The sequence below is a fragment of the Aristolochia californica genome, unplaced genomic scaffold (genome assembly GCF_029961685.1).
Source record: "Aristolochia californica isolate CCGP_79_NKW_82.1479 unplaced genomic scaffold, dmAriCali1.0.hap1 SCAF_8, whole genome shotgun sequence".
NCBI lineage: Eukaryota > Viridiplantae > Streptophyta > Magnoliopsida > Piperales > Aristolochiaceae > Aristolochia > Aristolochia californica.
The window spans coordinates 4,702,039-4,725,299 of record NW_027182279.1 but is presented as its reverse complement, the minus strand read 5'-3'; the positions used below and the strand labels follow the sequence as shown (position 1 = coordinate 4,725,299).

The window sequence follows — 23,261 nt, the reverse complement described above, 5'->3', positions numbered from 1 at the left end:
AAATGAAAACTAATGGCAGTTATCCCAGTTTAAACCAAATAACATAAATGTAGTAATAATCTCTTCCATCACGGTGTCCCAATGATAAATACGAAACTGGACACAAACTCTCACAAGGTAAAAATGGGTGATAAAACATAAGTCGAAACCAAACTCAAGGATTTTGAACGAATATAGTGAAAATAATAACTAAAGTGGGTAATGCCTGTCATTCACAAGACGACGATAAAAGACCCACGGGTACGAATAAAAAGTCTCAACAAATAATGTCTCTGGTTTTTCCAGCGAGCACGTCTCTGGCAGATAAGGCCAAGCTGGATGAAACAAAGTTAATGGAAACTTCTTATGTTAATGGAGTAGTAGAACCGACAACAACAACCGAGGCGGTGATGGGGAGGCTTCGACTGAGGACGGTAAGTAGGACGAACCGATGGGTGAAAATAAAATAAAACGGCAAAAGATGGGATTGGTAGAGTTGTCTTCTCTGACAACGGCAACGGGATAACTTGGATTAAAAACAGTAATCAAAGCAGAAAAATAGAGCTCGCTCGGTTTCCAGAATCACTAACGGAGCAGGAGACTGACTTGTCATCCAGAAATGGCAACACAATGGTGCTGGTGACTGTTGTGTAGAGCGGATAACCGAGAACAAGATCTTTCCAAATAAAGGAAGATCAAATATATCTTTGGCAGAACTATAAGAGAGAATACCCTCTACACCAACGATGTGTATGATGAAATACAGGCTAAAAATTAGATTGAGCTTTTCTGATAAAGGGAAAAAATTGGACTTCTAAAATGAAACCATAGCTACGAGTCCTAAAAATCAATGTTTTGATACCATGTTGATTTTTAGGACTCCATAATTTAGGTCATGGAGAAACAGACATTGAGAGAAAATAAGAAGAAGGAGGTTGTGGACTTGATCCAAACCCTCCCTCATAAGATATATTTATAGGTATCAAAACTACCAATATTATAAGTATACCCTTCACCCTAATAAGAGTGAAGAAAAGACAGAAAATGTAAACCAATTACATCAGTGGCACCCTAATTACATCATATATTCCAATATTTTCAACCAGGGATATAAAGCATGATCGATCAGAGCAAAACCATTGATCGATCATACTTCAACCATCAACCTTCTATATTGTTGTTCATATTTTTTAACAATTGATAACATTATCTTTCGTCTTTTATTTTCCCATTGTCTTTGAATTCTTGTAGCAATTTTAGGCCATGTGACCCTCCACTTGCCATTTCCTAATTTAGATCTTATATGGACCTCTTCTGCAAGATAATAAACATAATCACATCATCATGAGGAGTCCATGTTTCTTATGATCTTTGTAGTTATTTAGCACTTTCTTCAGACATTTATAAGATAATTTAAGGGTCCTTCGAGTTTTCTCAATACATTGAGAATTGTGAAACTTGAAATGATTGATAAGCACGGTAATGATTGACATTGAAATGAGTTTCTGGTTTTATATTTTTGCTGCAATGAAAATAGCTTACTAATTTATATTTCAATCGATAGATGAACATGCATGTGAGCTTCTAACAAATTTTTTGGGCTAACAAACTTAATTTGATCAATCAGTGCACTCAACATGATCAATCATACTTTGTAATTCATGGTTGCAATACAAGAATTATCGATCAAAGTAAGGTTTATGATCGATCATGTTTTATGTCCATGAATGGTATTGTTATGCTTGATCGATCAATCTAATAGGTTGATCAATCATGCTTTGTAATTTCGTTTGCCTGCACAAGTATGATCGATCATGCTTTATAGCACAAAAGTTTTGATTGACCTATCAATCACCCCTGATTGATCGACCATGTTTTATATTTTTGGCCTATGCACTTTTGGTTGATTGATCATGCTTTATATTTTTAGCCTGTACACTTTTGGTTGATCGATCATTGGCAAATGTTGATCTATCAATCCTGTGCTAGATTGCTCAATATGATTTCAAAGTATGAGAAATTTTATTTCTAAGTGGTTTAACAAGTTATAAAGCATTTTAATGCATTGGCTAAACATGATTTTGAAATATGCATGTCCTAAAGTTCCATTAAATTACATGTGCTTAACAATCCTAGATTGGTAGGCTTTCACTTACAATGTAGAGAGTTTTTGAGATGTTCTAATGATCCTTAGACCCTAATTTTTAGTTCTTCTCTCTTGTTATTTTTGTAAGTTTTCTTCGTAGCAATAATCTTCAAAGTCATTTTGCTTTGGGTCTTGACTGGGGAACTTGATTCAGCATTTGTTATCTTTAGCTTTTGTGATAGACCTTGTAATATTCATGTTGGAAGGAATGCGTCTAACTACACAGATAACACCGTTAGTAGCACACATTCAAGCTACCCATTTTATTATTATCAAAACAATAGAGCTTAATATGATTCTACCACCGATCAAACAGATCCATAGTCGTAAGTTAAAATTTAAAACGTAGTCATACGACAACAAATTGAACTTAATCAAGATTTGGCAAATTTAGCCACTTTGTTGGCATGAGCTTAGTTCCCAATCATTGATTTGTTGCTCTTGCAAGTAATTATGTTTGGATGTCTTGAGTCAACTATAATTGTATATTAGGCATTTCCTCATAATCAGAATAGTTACACATTAAGGGAAAGGTTATTTTGTTGGATAAATGAAACTCAATAATTGTTGTGCCTCTACATATACTGAATTTTGCCAAATGTGATAGAAAAGGATTAGGATCCAATTGCAAGATAATCTAAAAAACTTTCTAGTCCTACTTCGATAAAGGGGAGTTTACACTAAAGAGGAATATATTAGAAGAAAGACCCAGGTATGCACAAATCAAGTGGAAGTCAATTAGCATGCACACACAAATCTAAGGGGAGCCCGTGTTGTAATGCTAGAACATTTAAGACTTAATTTCATATGGTTGATGAAATTAGGAACATGTATAAAGATACGATCCTTTGGCAATATCATACCTTTTCCAAAATTATAAACATGTACTTTTATAGTATATAAACTTCAAAGTAGGGATTTTATCATCATCATAAAAGGAGAGATTGTTAGACACATGGTAAAATCATGTTAGATCCAATGTTGGCTTGATCAATCAACTAATCTAGAAATGGACAAGTTTATAAGGCATGATCAATCAACCCCCTTGGGCATTATCGACCATACAAATTGTTGCTGACAGAAATTACAAAACATGATCGGTCAATCAAAATCTTACTAGGACATCAATTAGACCATCAATCATAATATATCATAAGGCTAAAAGTTTACCCTTTGGGGTTTGATTGATCGGTCATACATTTCCATTGATCCCTTTGTGCAGTTTTTGAAAACTGTCAAATAACAAGTATTTTGGCTAGAAAACCTATATATAAGCTCCAAAACTTATAAAGGAATATGAATTGAACTTATAGTAGCATACCAAACCTCTGAGAAAATATTTTTAATATTACCCTTTTGCAGGAGAAAAAACCCAAATTTTGCATATCTTTTCATTCTATGTGAATTTCTTAGTAGACCGATTTCCATCAAGCTCCACACGTATCATTCCATGTGGTTAAAGTTTTGAAAGCATGGATATCACTAGGAGAAGATTATCTCCCCAAAAGAAAATTATAAGTTTCACTTTTCTCTTTTATATTTTCACTTCTTTACTAGAGGTTTTCTTGTACCTTGAAAGGTAGAACTATTGGCCTTTTAGAGCCATGAATCTAGAAAGGTATTACTTTCTAAAGCCAAAATCTAATTTATATTGAATCTCTTGTAGAGAGATTTGGGAAAATGTAATTGGGGGTTACACTTGGCTTAAAGAGAGCCAAATCTCTTTGTCATTACTGGAGCAAATTAGTGAAATTTTTTCAAAAAAGGGTTATTGGGCGGTGATTACAACTAGGGAAATATCGATAACAAAAAAAAAAAAATCTTTGTGGTTGTGCACATGTGCCTTCCATTTGCCTATCTATTTACTTTTAGTTGAGCTATAAGCGCTTAAAGTTTTGCACAGGCGATGGGAAGGTAGGGGTCCTTCCTTCACTTAATAGGCAAATCACGAGAAAGTCTTACATTGATCTAGAAATTTTTTTATTTTAAAATAATGACATAATTCTATGTCAAACAACAGTTAAACCTGGTTGACCCAAGTTCAACCCTCTTTGGGCTGGTAATCAATTTGATTTTCATAACATTGATCGTTATACACAACTATGAGTTGTACATAATCATAAAATTTTTTATCAACTTTTAAGAGTAGAGTTCTTTTAGGGGTTGTAAGGTTATTGATACAAATCCGTCATGCCCATCACTTGCCAACTCTCTTTGGGGTGGGCTTAATTAGATGGGAATGAACCCAAATGGTCCGAAAAGAACATGAGACACCCAGATTGAATTAACAAAGCTCAAGAGAGAAGAAGACAAAATCCAGACCATCTCTTTCTCTGTTAAAAAACAAATAAAAGCTCCAAAACCATGCTTTATCTTAGTTCCTGTCGGTTCAAAACACAACAAGATCTAGTGAATCTTCAAAGGAATCGTGCTCTATTAATAATTCATATATAACAAACCATATTAATGGCACCACGAAACTTACAAGAAAGTAAGCTCTGTAGTCTAATAATTCAAATCAACTGTACATCAACTATCCGCAGGAGTTCACATTCGTTGAAAGCTTCACTACTCCTCGCTGTCCCAATTCTGGAGATCGTTTATCATATTAACGATTTAGATCATGGTTAACCAAACCAAATCTTTTAGATCCGTACGTTCATAAACTACGAAGAAATGTTTCGATCCCACGTTTTGTACTTCATTTGCGCAAATCAATTAGAATTTAGAACAGAAACCACCCGTACTGTTGTTCTTACAAGCATTGAGAAAAGATGGCCTCTGGTCTTATATGCTCATGAGATTATAAGCCAAATGGCTATTCAATATTGGGAAGCAAACAAGATTCCTTCTATTTGTGTCTGTTCATGCATCGTAATTCTATATATAAAGAGTTCCGATACAGAAAAAGTTCAGAATTATCCCTTCTTGCGACATGGTAGACGCACTAATTGCAGTCTCGAGCAACTTTTCCAACATTCGCTCCACTAGCATGCCTGCCCGATCACATCCAATCAACCTTCAACTGGAGGAGAAGTTGAACAAATTGAAGGGCTGGGAGGGCTTGCGGTCAACATCGACTTGCCTCGGAGACTTGTACCAATCAGTCGAAGACCTGCTTCAATCGCAGCGAAGTAAACAAGTTCTAGCCCATCATGCGAATTCGGTAGAACAAGAACTGGATGGATCTCTTCGGCTGTTAGATGCGATCAGGGGGACTAGAGATGACATGTTGCAGATGAAAGAGCTCATCAATGACATCCAGTCTGTTCTTCGTCGAAGATTAGTTAGCAAGACGGAACTGAACAAAAGAATCAGTGTTTATAAGTCGTTCAGAAAGAAGATGAAGAAGGAGATTGTAAAGCGCATCAAAGACTTGAAGAGAAACGAAGAGAAGTCCATATTCTGCTGCATCAAAGATAAAGCGAATCATTTAGTGGTTATTAGTGTGCTGAGGGTGGCGAGGCTCATCACCATCTTGTTCTTTGAATCTCTTATCTCCTTCACGTTCATCTCAAAGCCAGTGACTACGAGGTGGTCATTGATCTCAAAATGGATGGGCACGGCGCTGGTAACACCTGAGGAGGCAACAGAGAGAATGAGCGAAACAGCAAGGATAGAGGTCTCTCTTAGTTCACTTTGCAGACACAAGTCAGGCAAAGACGAGGGAATACAGGCACAAAACGTTCAGAAGCAATTGGAAGGATTGGAGAAGAGTATAAGAGCGATAGAGGAAGAGCTCGAGAGCACGTTCAGGCGTTTAATCAAGATTAGGGTTTCTCTCCTAAACGCCCTAAGCTACTAAGGAACAATAAGAGTCTGTTTAGAACCCCATGGAAAAGAAAAGAAAAGAAGAGAAAATGAGAATTTGACCATTATTATTCTCAAAAATAGTTAATAAAAATAAGATAATGATCAAATTCTTTTTTTCACTAACTATTTTTTGGAATAATAATGATCAAATTCTTATTTTCTTTTCTTTTCTTTTATTTTCCACTGGTTCCCAATAGACCCTAAAGTTTTCCGCACTGGCAGCTCATGTTTTATGAAGGCATTGCCAATCAATATCATTGTAAAGTTTATATATGAATCATGTATGGATTGAATGATTCAAAATTATTTTAAAAAACTGCTTTTGATATCATGTTTATTGTCTAGTCTTGAATTAATACATGCAAGTCACGAATTACTTCAATAGATGGAGACAATAACAAGAATAGTAGTAAAAAATTAAAATATTATAAGAGTTGTTGAAGTATTTGAAACTTTTGGCATATTTTGAGGAAATTAACGAAAATATATGGTCATTTCGTAACTTATAAGAGTTTCAAGAACAACTTTAAGAAGTTGAGATCAAGACTTCCAAAATTTATGGGGAACTTTAATTAACATTGACTAAAAGAGTAGCTTCTAGTTTGTATTTATGTATTTATTCAAAGTAAAAAGGTAAAGATGAAAATTTTAGGGACCCATTAATACATAATGAAATTTTCTAGAGGATGTACTTTCTCTAGAGAATCGAAAAAGAAAGAGCAAATGAATAGATATAGTGGGAGCTGAAATGAACTTACCTTGAGTATACAATATTTTAAAAATCATTTTTAAATGATTTTCATTGTTTTATGTTGTCTTTTAACATATTTTACTAGTGATCTTAACTTGTTTGGCCTCAAAAGCCTACTTCATGAGTAGGAAGAGAATGGGAGAGTTGAATCAAAGTGAATATTTACATCAACTATAGGGCTATTTATAGGCTAAGAAGAGATAATTTGAATCCTTAATCAAGAATTCAAAAAAATTGGGTTTGAGAAAAAAATTCAATTTAATTAATTGGGTAATCAATAAAAATCAACCTCTTGATAAATTTGTCTTTTATTTTTCTAATTCAATAAAAAATAATTACAAAATTATACAAAAATTCTCTTGTCAAGTTCCCCCTCAAGTTCAATTGGGATTTAGAGAACTTCAATTTTGGATCTCCAATTAAGGGTTTATTTTTACCTTTCTTTTTATTGAATTTGTGAAAGGTTTATCTAGAACCAATAGAATCTAGATAGAAATGCCTAGCTAGAGCTAGAATCTAACAACAATCTCTTGGGGAGATTGGCATTGTAAAATTATGTCTTGAGCCACACGTGCCCAAGAGAATCGGACTCTCATTTATAATTCCATCTATTAGAGCTTTTAAAAATAGTGAAATTTTTCCAAGTAAGGGTTATTGGGCAATGACTACTATTAGGGTAACATCGATAACCAAAAACTCTTTGTCCTTGTGGTGTGTGCATGTTTCATTTTATCTTGAATTATTTTTATGCATAATGTTGAATTTCTAGAATGAGAAAAACTTCACTAACTTGTTGTAATCTGAGTACATGAACCCCTATTTATAATAGAAGAAAGTTGTAGAGTCCAATTACAATTAAACTACCATTGTCTCAATTATACCTAGAGTCTAACACTTAAAGGAAGTCCTAGCATAATTAAACAACTGAACATAAATATTAGACTAACATAACTAAAACACCTTTTAATTGAAACTCTTCAGTGAGACCTCCTTCCATAATAATTTTGGCTCACCAAGACTTCTTATTGTGAGAGTCATGTAAGACTCTTCCATATCTGCTCTTCAACATTCCCCCTCAAGCTGGAGTTTATAACTTCTACTTGAAATGAAAAGGATTCTTGTTCTTCAATTTTATTTTGCTGAAAAAAAATTCTTCATAGATGCAATTCTTCATAAATGCAAAAACTTCATCTTTTGTGCTCCCCCTTTCTTGAATATTTCGGTCACATAAAAATTACCACAACAAGTGGAATAAAATACCTCTTTCTTGTACTTCTTCTTCTACTTCACCCCCTCAAGCTGGAAGGTATCGATGTAATCCCAGCTTGAAACAAAAGCATAACTATATTTATTATTTCCTCCATCAAGGTTGTTGGAAGACATCTCAAAGGGGCATTAAGGTAAATACCTTCCCCACGTAAAAAAGATGACAAAGGGTATAAATTAGTGTCCTTCTCATAAGGATGGCACAAGGGTGTAAATAGAGAAGATGATGTATGTTACTTATGTCTTTTCCTTTAGAGTGCTTGTAGCCCTAAGGGCAATGTAGTCCTTGTAACCTTCCTTAATAAATTATAAATAAAGACTCAAGGCAAGGGGTAGATCATTGAGTTTTCCCTTTTCTCTCAAATTCGTCCTTACACTTTTCTCTCAAGCCCTATTTCTCTCTTTCCATCTCCTTAGTCGCCCCTCTCTTCTCTTCCTTCTTCCTTTCCTTTTCTTCTTCGCTTCTTCTTCTTTCTCTCCTATCTCACCCTCTTGGCCGAGTAACTATCAAGGGATCCAAAATTTAACATGGTATCAAAGTATTAGGTTTGGGATCCCAAAATTATGATGTTGGTTAATCAAGTTTTTATTAATTCTTTTGGTGGAATTTGAGGTATTGATCAAGGTTAGGTTTTGAACTTCTTTTGGCTCACAAAGATAAAATTTTTTTCTTCTCTTCTTTTCCTTGAGATGAATGTTGTTGTATATCACGGAAAGTTGAAATTTTATTAAGCATATTTTGATAAAAAAAGATTGAGTTACTACATCTTATATATTAGCTTCAGGTTGGTTAATATCAATGTGTTTAATCCATGCTATCTTCAGTAAAAGAGATAAGTTTTTAGATTGATATGGCTTGTGGATTTCTCATTCTTTGTTTGATGAATGGAGTCTTGCTATTCTATTGATGGTTCCATGGTGTTTCATGATTGAAAGGCTATATTTACATATGTAGAAAATTTGAAGGTTGATATTATAGTTCAATTTTTTTATTTTATTTTATTTTTGTACTCATGAAGGTGCTTACATTGGGGCAAGAATTTTTTATTTTATTTTTTAAAAAGTCCATGTTGTTCTCTCACTATTTCGGGATTATGTCATTAAGATTTACTCTTGGTCCTCTTTCTTAAAAGTTTAAAAATAAAAAAGGGAAAGAAAAGGTTGGAATTACATGATTAGTTGGCACATGACTTGTAGAAGGAAAGTTCCTTCATTAGAAGACCCACAAGATTGATTTGGATCTATTATTTTTTTGGTATAATTTTACATACCTTTATCTTCTCATTGGAGTGTATCCCACGTGAGACAAGATGAGAAAGCCATACGACGAAAGAAAAAAAATTAAGGAAAAAGGCAACAAAGGTTGGATCTTTTGGTTAGTGGTCGGTGTCAAACAACTAGAAGGAAAAGTTCCTTCTTTAAAGAATCTCCAAGATATCCGAGAATGTTTTTGGGACTCATACCGAATTTAACTTGGTCACCAGGGAGAAGGTTTCCTCATAATTAATTCCATAGCACTGAGTGTAGCCTTTGGCGACAAGGCGGGCTTTAAGACGAGCCACAGAACCATCGAGATTGTGTTTGATGGTAAATACCCATTTACAACCGACGGGTTTCTTCGAGAAAGGAAGCGGAACCAACATCCATGTTTGATTCTCATATAAAGAATTTATTTCTTCTTCCATTTTGGCCTTCCATCTTGGATCATTGACTTAGGAGCCACCGAGCATTTGACAGGTAACAAAAGTCTATTACATTTTTGTCTACTTGTTTATCGGACAAAATTGTTACCATAGCTGACGGATCCCAAACCAAAGTTCTTGGTAAGTGATCCTCCTCTGCTACACCTTCGCTTCCGCTTACTGATGTCTTATTTGTTCCCCAGTTTCCCTTAAACTTTTTGTCTATTAGCCAACTCACCAAACATTTCAATTGCTTCATCACCATCTCACATTCTTCTTGTGTTTTTTAGGATCTAACAACGAAGCAGGTGATTGGTGGAGGCCATGAACATATAGACCTTTATTACTTGGACTTGTCTTCGTTAACTGTAGTTTCCATTTCTTAAACAGAGGCAAGATTATGGCACAACCGGTTCGGACATCAGCCAACAGCATGACTTCAACAAGCATTTCCTTTTTTTTAAAAACATTGTCTCGTTTAAACTGTGAAGTATGTCAGTTGAGCAAACACCAGAGGACAACATATTCTCCTCGAGGTTTTACTAAAAAAAATGTTTCTTCTCGCAATGGAACAAGTCTATTTTCTTGTTGTCTTTTGATTCACAGCAAAATCATTAGTGCAATAGTAGAGATATGATGAAGAGGGAGATTAATGAAGAAGAGCAATGCTGAAGGAATTGCCAAACTCATTGTTATCTAAATCAACACATCCTGCTCCAAGCTTTCATTGTTTTTGTTTTCTCCACCAACTTCGATTGCAGAGCCATTGAAAGTGTCAAGAACTACCTCTGTAGAACAAGTGCACAATCTAGAGCGGCCTCTACCCTTGCAACTTTGTTCATCCCCTTTGCTCCTTCTTCACTCGCCACACGTCCTGTGCCAATCTATTTCGCTACGAGTGACCTCCTCCTAGTCTCGGCCCTTGATATGAACATGAAGGACAAGAGAGATTCCAAGAAGGAGATGGCGACTAATGTTGCTTCTCTCAGAGCATTTGTGATCCTGGTGTGTAGGCATGGGGTTGATTTGGCCGCACTTCTCTTCAAGTGTTTGATGTGTGTTGAAGATCCGAACATAACGGGTCTTACGATCCAAGATTAACTGGTTATCTGATCTGACAATAATGGATCTGTAATTTTAATTTGAAACGGGATTCATTTCCTTATACGTAAATGTATTCTAAATATATTTCTGTATTGGAAATAAAGAATTTCACATGATATCAGAGCGACGATATTGAGATCGCTCTTTGTATTTTATTTTTCCCGTTTGTCTTGTTGCTGCTTAAGATTCTGGCGATGTTTTCGTCGAGGTCCATACCCTCATTCGATGGACGGAGATAAACCTGCGCTGATCGTCAAGAGATGCAATCAGAGCTCTTTTATTCTCCACCAAAGGTCTCTCCTAGATCCGGCCACTGCGCCATCCCGGCCACTACCTTCCGTCCTTCCTTTGTCGCAGACGATGCTCACAAACCACGCTCCGATGTCTGGCGCAGTCCCATGACTGCGCCTTCTGACGACCCTCGTTATTGTCTCTCGCGCTTTGTTTGAAGAGACAAAGTGACCTAGGTGCTGATGCACTAAATTAAATCAGCGTTTTTTCTAAGGTCTTAGCCAAAGCCAAAATCAGCCGAAATATTGAGCCGAGCCGAGCCAAAATAATTGAGCCGAACCATTGAGCCGCACCAAAACATTGTGCCGAGCCAAAATCATTTAAGCCGATATATTAAGCCGAGCCGAACCAGTTTTCTGCCGAGTCAACTTGGACCAAAGGAGTCTAGCTCGAAGTCCTGAGCCGAAGCCAGAGTCGCAGTCTATGCACACTAGCTTCCAACAAGGATATAGCTAATATGACATCCAACTTTGCTAATCTGACTCACCCACTGTATCTTCACCATTCAGATCAACCTGGGTTGGTTCTTGTACCACAACCTCTCACTGAGGATAATTTATAGCACATGGCGTCATTCCATGATTATGGCCCTCACAGTCAAAAACAAATTTGGTTTTGTTGATCGATCTCTCCAGCGACCACACAACAATACCGACAATGAATTACAACAGTGGATTCGTTGTGATATCCTTGTAAAAACTTGGTTATTGAGTTCAATCTTCAGAGATATTGCAGCAAATATATTCTATTGTGAGGGAGCACAAGTAGTTTGGAATGAGTTGTGCGACCTTTTTTCTCAAGTAAACAACGTCCAATTATTTCACATTGAGAATGAAATACATGATTGCGTTGTGAATAATATGTCAATTAGCTCATATTTACAAAAATCAAAGGACTGTGGGATGAGAGAGATTCTCTTTGTCCTATCTCACACTGTCGTTGTGGCTCTATGAAAGAGGAACTATCCTATTGAGAAACACAGAAAATCATCAAGTTTCTCATGGGATTAAGTGAATCTTTTACTACCGTACATGGACAAATATTGACAATGGAACCTTTGCCTAAGATTGGCAAAGTTTATTCTCTAGTACTCAGACATGAACGACAGAAAGATGTATCTGATAAACGGAGCATCATTCAACCTGAGGTAGCAAGTTTCGTTGTCAGAAATTCATGCAAGAAAGGTGGCTCCTCCACCTGTACAAAATGTCACAAAGATGGTCACCATGCTAGAAATTGTCAGACACATTTGAAATATACTTATTACGGTTTGAAGGGTCCCACCGTTGATTTCTGTCGAAGACTCAAGTTTTCAAAATCCACTAAGCCCATAGAGAACAAGAACATATCCAATTCCTTTCTTTTTACTTAGGAACAATGCCAACAAATATTACAAATGCTCAATCATAACAAGCCATCAATGGCAAATCATGTGGGTAACTCCTCTACTCACGACGAACTTTTAGGTAAAACACTTTACTTCTCCTCTCCCAATAATCAAGCCACATGGATCCTAGATAGTGGAACCACTGACCATATTGTTTGCTGTCATACATTGCTTACGTGTTGGCGAGCTGTTACGAACAAAATAGTGGAATTACCAGATGGTTCTCATGCTAATGTTACACATGTTGGTCAAGTCGTTTTCTCTTCTAGTTTGTTTCTTCACAATATTTTATGTGTCCCAATTTTTCAATTTAACCTTATTTCTATCAGCAAGCTTCTTCATCATTCTCTTTGCATCACCGTGTTTTTTACCTATTTTTGTGCCATACAATACCTATGCTTGGGGAAGATGATTGAGACGGGAACTAAACAGCAGGGTCTCTACTACCTTGATCGTCCAAAACCATCATCATGTTATTCCGTACATTCTCCATCTGGTATTTGGCATCAACGTCTCAGGCATCCATCACATCAAGTATCTGTCTCATTTCTATTTTTGAATAAAAATTCCTATAGTTCAAACAATTGTCTGGTTTTCCCCTTGGCTAAACAAACTAGATTGTCATTTTCTTTGAGCACAATTTCTAGCACATCATATTTTGAAAAATTACATGTTGATATCTGGGGGGTTACCATATTGCATCGATTTCTAGGGCCCGATATTTCCTTACTATAGTTGATGATTTTACTAGATGCACATGGATTTATTTGATGCGTCACAAATCTGAAACTCAAACTCACCTAACTAATTTTATTAGTATGGTAGAAACCAAATTTGCTTCCAAGGTGAAAGTTGTGCGTAGTGATAATGGCCCTGAAGTCACTCTTGCCACTTACTACTTGTCAAAAGGCATTATCCACCAAACCAGTTGTGTACACAGCCCGCAACAAAACGGGGTAGCCGAAAGCAAACATTGACACCTTCTAAACATGGCCCGAACCTTACTTTTTCAAGCCCATCTTCCTAAACGATTTTGGGGAGATGCCATTTTAACATGCTTATCTCATAAATCGGACACCTACCCCAGCCTTGCAAGATAAAACACGTTATGAACAATTATTTCATATTATCCCTACTTACTCTCATTTACGAGTTTTTTAATGTTTATTCTTTGCCTCTTCTCATGCCCACAAACCATCCAAATTAGATGCACGTGCCATCCATTACATTTTTCTTGGGTACCCTTATGAACAAAAGGGATATAGGGTTTATGATCTCCAACTCAATAAAGTATTTATCTCCCGAGATGTTACTTTCTTTGAAATGAAAATCCCTCTGAAACATTTTTCCGCTGCAAATAAGAGTCTCAGTTTCCTCCTCCTATAATGTGTACTATTTATGATGACCCTCTACTAGATATACCTTTATCAGACACACCTCCTCAGTCTCCAAGTCTTGACATTCCCAATGTTGATCATACTTCTTTCCTCCAAATACCACCTCCTACTTGTCGCCCCTCTACCAGACCCATTAAGCGACCCAATTTTCTTCAGGATTTTCATGTGGAAGCGACCCTACTGTCACGACCTGAACAATCTTCTACCTCCAACATGGTCACCACATCAGGTACACCTTATACAATCTCTCATGTTTTTTCTTATGCCTGGTTATCCCCATCTCATAAAGTTTTTACCACTTCATTAACCATTACAAAAGAATCCACTAGTTTCTTACAGGCCATGAAGGATCCTAAATGGTGTCAAGCAATGCATGATGAAATTCAAGCCTTCCATGCTAACCACACATGGACGCTCATCTCTCTTCCACCTGGAAAGAAACCCATTGGATGTAAATGGGTATACAAAGTCAAACTCAAATCTGATGGCACCGTTGAGCATTACAAAGCTCGTCTAGTCGCCAAAGGATACAACCAGATTGAAGAACTTGACTATCAAGAGACGTTCGCCCCAGTTGCCAAGCTGGTTACTGTACCTGTCCTACTGAGTGTTTATGTTATCCAAGGATGACATCTTCACCAACTCGATGTTAACAATGCATTCTTACTTGTTGATCTTGATGAAGATGTCTACATGTCACTACGCCCTGGTTTTGGACGAAAGGGGGAGACTAGAGTGTGCAAACTAAACAAGTCCCTATACGGCTTGAAACAAGCTTCTAGATAGTGGTTTTTTAAGTTTTCACAACCCTCAAGATTGCTGGGTTTCATCAGTCAAAGGCAAATTATTCTTTATTCGTCCAATCCCACAATGGCAATTTTACAACAATAATTGTATACGTTGATGACATGATTTTGGTAGGTAACAATCTGCAACATATTGAAGATGTGAAACAGTTATTATCCAAGCAATTCAAACTTAATGATCTTGGTGAGCTCAAATATTAGAAGACGCTGAATTTCTAGGAGCAAAACCTACAAGGTTCCCAATGGAGCAAAACTTGGTTCTTACACAATCCGATGGTGAACTCTTAAATGATCCTTCATCATACAGGCGTCTTGTGGGAAGATTAATTTACTTGACCATCACTAGACCAGATATGGTCTACGTCATCCATGTTCTAAGCCAATTTATGGAAAAACTACGTACACCACATCTTGAGGCAACACATAGAGTTCTTCGATACCTGAAGCAAACTCCAGGACAGGGTATTCTATTATCCTCTACAAGTACACTCCAATTAAATGCATTTTGCGATGCAGATTGGGCTTGTTGTAGGGACACAAGAAGGTCAGTAACATGGTATTGTATATTTCTTGGACAATCACCCATTTCATAGAAAACAAAGAAGCAAACAACGGTGGCTCAATCAACTACCGAGGCAGAGTATCGTTCCAAGGCTACTACATGTTGAGAAATTACTTGGTTGAAAAATATTTTGAAAGACTTGAAAATCATACATACTCAACCAGCTATGTTGTATTGTGACAACCAAGCTGCTTTACACATCGCTTCAAATCCGGTCTTCCATGAGCGAACCCAGCACATTGAAATTGATTGTCACTTAGTTCATGAAAAGATTCAAGCGGGATGATCAAGTAAGCCCACATACGAACCAATGACCAAACTACAGACTTATTTACTAGGGCGTTGAGTTTGTCCCAATTTGAGGCATTACTCGACAAGTTGAGTATCATTAACATATATTCCAACTTGAGGGGGAGTGTTGAAGATTCGAACATAATGGGTCTTACGATCCGAGATTAACTGGTCATATGATCCAACAATAACGGATCTGTAATTTTAATTTCAAACGGGATTCGTTCCCTATATATAAACGTATTCTGAATGTATTTTTGTATAAAAAATAAAAAATTTCACAATGTGCTTGGCAATCTTCTTCTTCATCTTCTTTCTGAATGACTGGTACACACCAATCTCGCTTTCCATGTCTAACTCTTCTCCTGGTCTTCGGTGAAGAGCCGACTGGATGTCGTTAACATGTTCTTTCATCTGCATTATATCTTCCTTAGTCATTTTAATCACATAAAGTAGCCTAACCGATTCATCCAACTCTTGGTCCGCCCTGTTCTTGGAGAAAATTTTGAAAAGATTGGTGCAAATCTCTGAGGCTACATGGACATCTACACAACATCTCCCCCGAAGAAGCCATGCTAGATGACTGTAATCTACCTGCAACTGGACAAGAGATGGGTGACAGACTGTGAAGAGACTCCTTTTATGATTATCTGATGCATGTTCAGGGAGACAAACAGATGAAATCTTGTCTGCTTGTCAACATTGAAGGATCATTTTTTTCTGGGTGTCAACGACAAGAGTGCTTGCTGCCTTATCATTTATAAAGAAGAGAATATTAATCACTCACCTTCTAGTTTGTGGAAGATGGAATAAGTCCATGGCTAGCGTTGTTCCCTGTCTCCCCAGCAAGCTTTTAACTTTGGGAGCTACAACAAATGATTTATGATTTAGTTCATTTATCTAAGCAAGTGCAATTGCAACCTGCTTTTCTTAATAGTCATCTGCCTTATTGTGGTTTCAGAATATTAACTGTTGGTCACTAGGCTAACTTTGATTAAAATCGCGTTTTGGTGTTACATAGTGGTTCGCAACCTAAACTCGGGTTGTTACATTCACTCCCAAGATGTCTTCTATTGTGAAGTTCAATCCTACAACATAAAAAGCCAATCGTCACATATAACAAAAAGCTCACAAAAACTGATTACATCAATTTGCCCACAATAGGGATTTACAATAGCTAAACTAGGTTATCTAAGTCCAGGCCGACAAATGATCATAATTGGATTTTCGGTAGTAACAGGCAACAATTGCCAAACCTATAAGAATGCAACACATTTTTCTATAGCTCAACCTCAATCTCTAAAGCATTAGAATGATGTGAATTGAGATAGCGGACTTGCTTGCACAAGGTTTGTCCAATGGTGGTACAAAGGTTGGTTGCTTGGTACTTCAGTACATGCAAATGCCTTTCAGGGGGGACCATTTGTGACGCCATAGAAAAATAAAACGATGAGAAAATCAATTTCCCTTTTAACTATTTTTTTTATTAAAAAAATTTCCTATCGGAAAAAAATCCCTTTGACTAGTTTTCTTACATTTGACCACCAAAGGAATAATGGAAAATTTAGTTATGGTGTTTGTATTTACACTAGAAATCAATTAATTTTTTGTAAGTAATAAAAATAAGGTTGAATATAAGAGGTACGTGATCAAGTACTACTTTAGTGCTTCTTGGTTTATTTTTCCTATAGATTCCTATTGGAGTAATTGGAAACTCAATTTCATATCCTTTTCAACATTTCTTAAAAGTAAGAGGAATCAAGAATAATCAAGATAAAAAATTTCTCGTCCCCAAAAATGGCACGAATGCTAGAAAACATTTGGTCAACAAGAAAATTTCCCTATGACATTTTTTCCTACACTTTCCTACTCACACAAATACACTTTTAATAGGTTGATTTTACAATACAAGCATACTCACACATACACCCCTCTTATGTGCCTTTCTAGCTCAAGCTATACAATTTCAAATGATTTTCAAGTCCATGTTTAATTTAAAAATCCAATTGAAGATTTGAAAATATTGGCTCAATTAGAAAACAAACCCAATTAAGTAATAGAACTGAAAAAAAAAATAGCTCAAGATGTACCCCAATGCAAGCAGAGCAGTTCTTGGTGAGTTCTTTTTATTTATGATAAAATTTTTGTGTAACTTATGATAAAGTTAGGTTTTTACAATTTTCTTAACCAAACAAATCCTAACCTTGGTTTTCCATCATTCCCAATAGTTTTAATATATATATATATATATATGTCAGTACACTCAATACATACAAGATTTTCTAGTGCCCAATAACCTACACTTTTTCAATAGGCTACAACTGGGAAGGACCCTTAGTCCCATGGATGATAAGAGAGGATTAGTGCTATAAAGTCAGGAGATCTCATCTCTCAACAACAAGATGTTGTGATTGATGCTTTAAATGACATCTATCTTGTAAGGGATAAGTTACAACCTATCAGAGTGTAGAGTCTAGGATGGTTAAGCATGTGGTACATTCAATAATTTCCCTTACTTGAGTGAATCAAATCATTTTTGTAATATATTATACATGTTATAATGCAAATTATATAGTATACATGTTATTATATTACCAACTAATATAATTTTGATTATAATATAACATAATATTTAATACAAAGTATTTATGATATATCATATAATTTGATATAATATAATAAAATAACACTTTATATTAAACATGTATAAATTTTACAAATTATATGATATAGTAAAATACAATATATATTTTTTTAATATATTAGTTAAAATTTGTAATCAAATAAAGATTTGTACATATAATTAATATATAATCAATAACTTATTATGGGAGGACATGAAGAATTTGATAAATAAAAAATAACATTGGTCTAAATTATACCTTACTAATTTGGTTTTTTAATAAATAAAAAATTTTCAAATGTCAATGACCAGCCACTTTAGAAACCAACTCCTTCCAGAGTTAATGAAGGATACGAATATAGAAAAAAGAGAATTAAAAAATAACTCAGATCCAAAATGGATTGCTTCGTGACATTGCTATTAGGGGTATAAACAGGTAATGTACGAAACCAATAAGAGGTATTCCATCATCTCTTCCGTTCTTCATATAATTATTTTATTGGTCGTTTTGACCAAAACGGAATAAGCCATTCTGTTATCCATTTGTTTACCCGATCATCGATGAATAATGGGTAAATAGATAAAATGAATTTATAAAATTAGTATAAAACTCAAAATATTCATACAAGTAATTTTAATAGAAATGGTAGTTAATATAAATATATATATTGATAGATAGATAGGGGGAAATGGAGTGAAGTATTCCACCTCTCCTTGATACCCAACATTTATCACCCTAATGTTTTTTTCATGATTTTAATGAAAGAGAATGGTGACCCAACCAACGCTCGAGTCACTATAGATAATTGAGTAGCTTCAAAAATCAAGGGCATTATTGGAAATATGTTGATGGTCCACTTTACAAAGGTGTGTGGATTCTAGGGTTTTTATCCCCTCCGACCTCCTATAGGGTTTTCGTTTCCGGAGCTTCTTCCAGAAGGGTGAACTTTCTCGCAGTATCATCCATGTCGCCTAAGGAGAGGAAACCCAGAGTCAGCCGAAACCCGGAGCTCATTCGGGGTATCGGCAAGTACTCTAGATCGAAAATGTATCACAAAAGAGGTCTTTGGGCCATTAAGGCTAAACACGGCGGTGTCTTCCCAAAACACGACCCAAAGCCAGCATTGCCTAAACCTGTCGAAAAGGCCCCCAAGTACTACCCTGCCGACGATGTGAAGAAGCCTTTGGCGAACAATAGGAAACACAATCCCACCAAGCTCAGGTGTTTTGGCTTGTGTATTTTGTTCTTCATTTTCTCACCTTTTCCTTATTTTTCATGATTATGTGCTTTTATTTACTTGGATTTCTGTTATTGATGTTTAGGGCAAGCATCACACCTGGGACAGTTTTGATTCTATTAGCTGGACGATTCATGGGCAAGAGGGTTGTTTTCCTAAAACAGCTTTCCTCTGGTTTGCTGCTGGTCACTGGTGCGGTATTGTGGCCTTTTTTTTAGTTTGATTACATGAGTGCCTGTGTATATCTGAAATCTGAAGGATTACCTTCTTGTGCTAGACGGATTTTCTTTTATTGATATCTGAGTAGTTTTATACTCCCACATCTGTGCTTCCCATCGTACGGTTGTGCATCATCTTTCCTGAACCATGATCGCGTTGGTCTTTCGGAACTGAAAGTTAGGATAAAACAAAATTGATTCATTTCGATGAGACTACCCCTTACCCGACATATGTTACAATACCGGCTTACTGTTGTATATGTATGTCCGCCATCTACAAAGTTTTTCTGGTTCTGTTGTGTTCTTCTCCTTGGTAATTTTGCTGCTCATAAAATGATATTTTTCATCTAAAGGTCTGCTTGAGTAGGTTGTTCTATTTTTGTGTCTTTTATCCATACAAGCCTCTCTAAACACTTGACTGGATTGTATATTGGCTGAAATGTAGCATGACTTGTCTGTTTTGTATGCCATATAAGTTATTAGAGTAGCTAGATTGCCCAACATGGTGTCTCTGTTATTCGGATTTTGCATCCTGTTTTTCCTTCAAAGAGTGTAGCTTTATTTGGACCTTCTCTGTGGTGGTGTGAAATTTGGTATCTGTTTTCTGTTGGCAGGTCCATTCAAAATTAACGGTGTTCCTCTCCGACGTGTCAACCAGTCATATGTGATTGCAACCTCTACCAAGGTTGACCTCATTGGAGTAGATGTTGCAAAATTTGATGACACGTATTTTGCAAGAGAAGTCCAGAACAAGAAAAAGAAGACAGAAGGCGAGTTTTTTGAAGGAGAGAAAGAGGTATGTTATCTTCATTTGCTCTGCTATGATTGTGATAGAAGTTTAGTTATATATTATCAGTGGCATGATTGCTTGGCTTTGCCAAAAATAAAATGTAGGAGACAAAGGTTCTTCCTCAGGAGAAGAAGGATGATCAGAAGGCAGTAGATGTGCAGCTGTTGAAGTCAATTGAGGCGGTTCCCGATTTGAAGAATTACTTGGCTGCTAGGTTTTCTCTTAGGTCAGGCATGAAACCCCATGAGCTTGTTTTCTAGAAGAGAACCCTTTTTGCATGGGTATGGGCTCCCTATTACTTTTGCTTTCACTTTGCTCGTATCTGTAGTTTTAACAGTTAATAGTTTGACCAGTGGAACATCAGCTGGAGTTATTGGTGAAATTTTTGTTTCTATTTGATTCAAGTTTGAGGATTAATTGGGGCTCGTTATACATGGTACTTAATGAAGGTTTTTGATAGACAAATGTATGCATTGATAGGCTCGATTGGTCCTATCAACTGGGTTCAGTTTTTCTTAGTTCATTTTACGGCTTCATGAAGCTTGTTATTGTTGGTATCTACTGTAGCTATGAGTTCTGCAAACTCATGTGGTGCAGTGTAATAGAGTCTTTGGACTGATAAATCAAATATTTTAGTCGAGACCCAAATCAGCTGTCAAATGTGATTTGAGACCCATGCAAAGGATTCAGTCTGGGTATCTAAACAAGAAAAACTATATTTTTCTCCATTTTTTCTCTCATTTTCCATGGGTATTTATATAAGAGAAAAGAAACTTGTTTTCTTTTATTTTTTTCTCTCCAATTTCTTTGTTTCCCCACTGCTTCTTCCTTTGTCCTCCAGTGGACTCTCCAACTACCTTGCTGATAGAGAAGTCCATGAACTCTCACTGTCAGGTAGAAAGCCTCTATCAGGTAGAAAGCCTTTGTTTTTGCCATTGATCTAGTTCATTCAATTTATAAGATGCACATATTAGAAGGTAATATTGGTTGCAATTTAAAATGAATAGACATAAATAGCTAAGAGTGTTAAGGCGCGTATAGAACCTTATAGTTATAAGAAAGCAAAAATTCAAGTTTTCTGTCAAAACAAATATGAAATATTTTCACTTCTTCAAAATAAGACTTCATCACTGAACTACGCTCAGAAGTTGCCGAATCACTTCGATTCACTCATTTTAATCTCAAGTTTGGATGGTTGTGCTAGTTCATCATTTAGTTTTTTCTAAAATCTCACTGTACGCTCTTCATGCCAGTAATGAGTATTTGCATTGAACGGAATGGTTTCATTTTTCTAAACTTAATTGGCCTCCACAGCATATTTAAGAACAGACTTAGGACCTTTTTTAGAGATCATTAGATCAAGTTTGTTTTCAATAAGACAATCTGAAGCGGAGAAGAAAGAAAAATTTACATTTTTTTTTAATTATTTCGTGTAAATAACTTTAGTTCGTAGCTTTTCTTTGACAAAGAGAAAATCAATTTCAATAAGTTTTGCTCTTTCATGGAACACTGGATTATTTGAAATATGCAACGCAAACTGGTTATTACAATGTAGTGGCCTAGATCTTGTATAAAAAACCAAGTTCTAATAATAGTGACTACGACATGTGTTATAATATGATATTACGCTTCTGCACTTGATCTTTTGTCCACATTTTGTTTCTTGTTGTACCAAGTAACAAGATTGCCTCCAACCATAGTGCAACACCTCAAAGTAAAATTTTTATTGTCAGAAGATCCAACCCAGTCTACAGTTGTGAAACCTTTCACATTAATATGTACATTATTTTTATACAACAGTCTTTGCCTATGTTTTTTCTTGAGATATCCAAGTATCATTTCCAGTGCTTACCAGTGGGACAATTGAGAGCAGTGAATAAACTAACTAATAACACTTACAACAAAAGATATATTTGGTCAAGTTAATGAGATGAATTAGTTCACAAATAAGCCATTGAAATTTACCCATATCTACCTCATTACCTAACTCACTATATAATTTAGCATTCTGATCCATATGAGTGTTAAGAGGTCGACACCCAAGCATATTGGTGTTTTTCTAGTAAATACAACTTCCGATATGACAAAACAATGCCATTTTGAGATTGCAGCTTTTATAGCCCAAGTAAAAAAAAATTGTTTATTGCTTCTTTTGTCTATCGAGTGTCTTGTCTGTCACTACCTATCGATATTATATCATCACCACATACAACCATAAGAAGTACTTGATTTTTAACAAAAACCAAATGATCTATTTCACATCTTTTAAATCCAAAAAACAATGACCACTCTATTGAATTTATTAAACCAAGCATGTGGAGATTACTTAAGTCCACGAAGTGAGCCCCCCTCAACCACAAACCCCAATGGTTGTGACATATGGATCTTTTTTTGAAGTTTTCCATTTTGAAAAACATTCTTAACATCCAACTGATGAAGGAACCAATTAAAATTGGCAGTTAATGAGATGAAAGCATGTAGTAAATTAAGTTTAGCCATGGGAGAGAATTTTTTTAATAATCAATACTATAGGGCTAAGAGTATCATTTGGTTACTAACTTAGCCTTAATATTGGCAATGTTGCCATTCAAATTGTGTTTCACTATAAATATTCATCTATTTCTCACAATTTTCTTTTTGGTGATAGCAAAGTCCACTCCCATGTTTTGTTGTCCTACATAGCAACCATATTTCTTCCATGATAGCTTTCCACTTTGGATGTTGATGGGCCTCTTGATAACTCTTAAGAAGAGTGATAAACAAGAGGGCTGCCAAAAAATGCAATAACCTGAAGACAATATCTGAGTGGACACATAGTTAGAGATATGATGGTAAGAAGAGGACTTTTGTTGAACACTTGAACGAGTAGGTTTCTAAAGGGTAATGGGTCGATCATCATAATGTTGATAAAAAATAG

At 35.9% G+C, this 23,261-nt stretch overlaps 2 protein-coding genes across 2 annotated transcripts; both read left to right on the top strand.

The window, feature by feature from the left end:
* The first annotated feature begins 5,060 nt into the window (after positions 1–5,060).
* LOC137938203 (uncharacterized) lies at positions 5,061–5,930 on the top strand. The gene has a single exon (XM_068783195.1). The coding sequence runs from the start codon at positions 5,061–5,063 to the stop codon at positions 5,928–5,930; it is 870 nt and encodes a 289-aa protein (XP_068639296.1).
* Positions 5,931–18,985: 13,055 nt separating this feature from the next.
* On the top strand, positions 18,986–20,743 carry LOC137939086 (large ribosomal subunit protein eL6-like). The gene is made up of 4 exons (XM_068784277.1): positions 18,986–19,320; positions 19,422–19,528; positions 20,169–20,350; positions 20,449–20,743. The coding sequence occupies exons 1-4, from the start codon at positions 19,064–19,066 to the stop codon at positions 20,602–20,604; spliced, it is 702 nt and encodes a 233-aa protein (XP_068640378.1). The 5' UTR covers positions 18,986–19,063; the 3' UTR covers positions 20,605–20,743.
* The last annotated feature ends 2,518 nt before the right edge of the window (positions 20,744–23,261 follow it).

Bases quoted from the DNA above. Each gene is read 5' to 3' on its own strand.
- LOC137938203 (XM_068783195.1), top strand. From the start codon at position 5,061: ATGGTAGACGCACTAATTGCAGTCTCGAGCAACTTTTCCAACATTCGC.
- LOC137939086 (XM_068784277.1), top strand. From the start codon at position 19,064: ATGTCGCCTAAGGAGAGGAAACCCAGAGTCAGCCGAAACCCGGAGCTC. The intron at 19,321-19,421 runs GTGTTTTGGCTT...ATTGATGTTTAG, and splicing joins CACAATCCCACCAAGCTCAG to GGCAAGCATCACACCTGGGA. The intron at 20,351-20,448 runs GTATGTTATCTT...AATAAAATGTAG, and splicing joins TTTTTGAAGGAGAGAAAGAG to GAGACAAAGGTTCTTCCTCA.